General features: G+C 48.3%; 1 protein-coding gene across 1 annotated transcript in view; it reads left to right on the top strand.

Moving 5' to 3' along the window:
* Positions 1 to 3,089: 3,089 nt before the first annotated feature.
* Positions 3,090 to 3,138, top strand: part of LOC136946328 (troponin C, skeletal muscle) — a 2,661-nt gene continuing 2,612 nt past the window's right edge. The window contains exon 1 of the mRNA XM_067240632.1: positions 3,090 to 3,138. This exon is cut by the window's right edge and continues 92 nt beyond it. Coding sequence (XP_067096733.1) covers positions 3,107 to 3,138 — 32 coding nt within the window. The 5' untranslated portion in view covers positions 3,090 to 3,106.

Raw genomic sequence — 3,138 nt, 5'->3', positions numbered from 1 at the left:
CACCCCCCCTCTCACCCCCTCTCAGAGTGAGAGACTGAATTCAGACAGAAAATACACACATACCTTCTTCCCCTTAACACTTACATACCTGTTAATGTCTGTTTGCATGAGTCTGTCAAATGTTAACATGTTGTTTTAACTGCACATCTGGAGTATGGGGAAACACACCATTTCAATCGTCTTGTTGCTGGTCTGATTGACAATAAAGTTCACTTTGACTTTGATACACACACACACATACACACACACACACACATACACACACACACACACACACACAGCCAGCTTGTGATGATTGGCAGTCAAGATCAGAGAGACTGGGCCTTGGAATATTTCCATTTGCAAAGCCAATGAAACTAAGCAGAGATGGGATTATAGAAGGAAACTTGAGAGGGTGTGGAGGGAGAGAGAGAGGAGGGAGAGAGAGAGGAGGGAGATTAGTGCCCTGACAAGGTCACTGCTTGTATCCTGACATCACCCAGGGATTAGATAGACAAACATGGAGAGAGAGACAGAGACAGAAAGAGAGACAGAGAGAGAGACAGAGAGAGAGACAGAGAGAGAGAGACAGGAGAGAGAGATAGAGAGAGAGACAGAAATATCTTTCATTGTGTAGTAGCAGGTTAGTAAAACCTTATCACTGATATGCCTTTTATGAGACTCTTTATAGAGTTGGGTGTCGAGACTGCTTGTCAATGTTCATGTAGTCATTTTGATTTCCTAACTGTGGTGTGTGTCTGATGTGTGTATGTGTGTGTAAAGAAAGGAAGGGTAATTGATTGGGTGGTGGTGGTGTGGGAGGAGGGGAACTCATTTTCACTCAGATCCAGTTACACATCACACACACATCACACACACACACACAACACTGGCTCAAGGACAGAAGACAGCAGGACAGACAGGGAGATTAGATAACTGAAGCTTGTGGGGGGCATGTGTGTGTGTATGTGTGTGTGTATCTGGGAGTCTGTGTGTGAGTGTGTATCTGGGAGTGTGTGTGTGAGTGAGCGTGTATCTGGGAGTGTGTGTGTGTGTCTGGGTGTGTGTGTGTGAGTGTGTATCTGGCAGTGTGTGTGTGTATCTGGGAGTGTGTGTGTGTATCTGGGAGTGTGTGTGTGTGTGTGTATCTGGGAGTGTGTGTGTGTATCTGGGAGTGTGTGTGTGTATCTGGGAGTGTGTGTGTATCTGGGAGTGTATGTGTATCTGTGGCAGGCTGTCGATCCTTGTCTCCAGACTGGATGTTTGGATTATAAATGTCATTGAGGCTTCTGGAGACCTGGAGAGCTTCCACACATGAGGGGGGCACGGGGAAAACCACACGTGATTGGCCGGCGCTTGCTGGGACGAGGGGCATGTCGCCCAATCCTGGTGATTTTCCGAGGATGAGTTTGGGATGAGGGTGTACTTAGGGAGAGGGTGAGGAGCAGGGAGAGCTGTAACCGCCCTGCCACTGGACCACTCAGTCTGTCTGACCTGGGAGAGAGACACTGCCAACATGGTAAGAAGAGAGAGACAGAGAGAGAGAGAGAGAGAGAGAGAGAGAGAGAGAGAGAGAGAGAGAGAGAGAGACAGACAGAGACAGAGACAGAAGAGAGAGAGAGAGAGAGGTAGAGGTAGAGAGAAAGAGAAAGAGAATGAGAGAGAAATGGAGAAAGAAAGAGTGGATGAGAGAGAAATTAGGAGAGAGTGGGAAGTGGAGAGAGAAAGAGAGATGGAGAAAGAGACGGAGAGAGGATGAAACCATAAAAGAGAGAAAGAATGAGAGAGGGAGAAAGAGTGAGTGAGAGAGAGAGAGAGGGGGGGGGAGAGAAGGAGAGTGCAAGAAAGAAAGAGAGAGAGATACTAAGGATTTGTTATGGCTTGTTGGGTTGATAAGTAAGACTGGATGTGTGTTGATTATTAGTTACAACATACACGCATACACACATACACACACTTAAATTCCTAAAATGCAATTATACGTTTAAAAAAGGGTATTGTAATTAGTTGTAAACAGTCAGATTATCTGTTGATAGTCTGTTGAGATTTGTACATATAGAAGTGTCTGTGTATTTATGTGTGTGTGTGTACCTGAGTGTGCGTGTGTGTCACTGTGTGTGTGTGTGTGTGTGTGTATGTATGTGTGTGTGTCTCTCTGTGTGTGTGTTTGTGTGGTTACTCTGAGCTTCTCCTGAGATAGAGCTAGAGTTTGACCAGTGACCTCTAGCAGTACCTCTCTCTGACCAGGGGGTGGCAGTGGAGAGCTTCAAAGGGTCCCTGTCAATCACCCTCACACACACACACACATTACCTAACCCAGACACACACATCAGGAACACACATTACCTAACCCAGACTCACACAAACACACGCCAGGAATCCCACTTCTTAACGTGTGACGTCACAGTAACAGTCTGTAAGTAGGTAGTAATGTCACAGTAACAGTCTGTAAGTAGGTAGTAATGTCACAGTAACAGTCTGTAAGTAGGTAGTAATGTCACAGTAACAGTCTGTAAGTAGGTAGTAATGTCACAGTAACAGTCTGTAAGTAGGTAGTAATGTCACAGTAACAGTCTGTAAGTAGGTAGTAATGTCACAGTAATGCCCCCCCTCCTGCCTCCCTTTCCTGCCTCTCCTCCCTGCCTCCCTTTCCTGCCTCTCCTCCCTCCCTCCCTCTCCTGTCTCTCCTCCCTGCCTCCCTCTCTTGCCTCTCCTCCCTGCCTCTCCTCCCTGCCTCTCCTCCCTGCCTCCCTCTCCTGCCTCTCCTCCCTGCCTCCCTTTCCTGCCTCTCCTCCCTCCCTCCCTCTCCTGCCTCTCCTCCCTGCCTCCCTCTCTTGCCTCTACTCCCTGCCTCCCTCTCCTGCCTCTCCTCCCTGCCTCCCTCTCTTGCCTCTCCTCCCAGCCCACGGACGCCCAAAGTGACGCTCGCTCATTCCTGAGTGAGGAGATGATCACAGGTGAGGAGGGAGGGAGGGAGGTGATGAAAGCTGTAACCTGCAGTAACAGGTGTGATAGCTGAGCACTGGATCAAACCTGCGAGCATCAGAATGTGATGGAAACAGATGTTTTCTGTGTCCAGTCACTCATGATGAATGTCAACACTCCAGAGTTCCAGGCTGCCTTCGACATGTTCGACACGGACGGTGGCGGTGACATCAG

Source organism: Osmerus mordax, chromosome 7, assembly GCF_038355195.1.
Source record: "Osmerus mordax isolate fOsmMor3 chromosome 7, fOsmMor3.pri, whole genome shotgun sequence".
NCBI classification, from domain to species: Eukaryota; Metazoa; Chordata; class Actinopteri; order Osmeriformes; family Osmeridae; genus Osmerus; species Osmerus mordax.
This window is presented reverse-complemented; position numbering and strand designations above follow the sequence as displayed.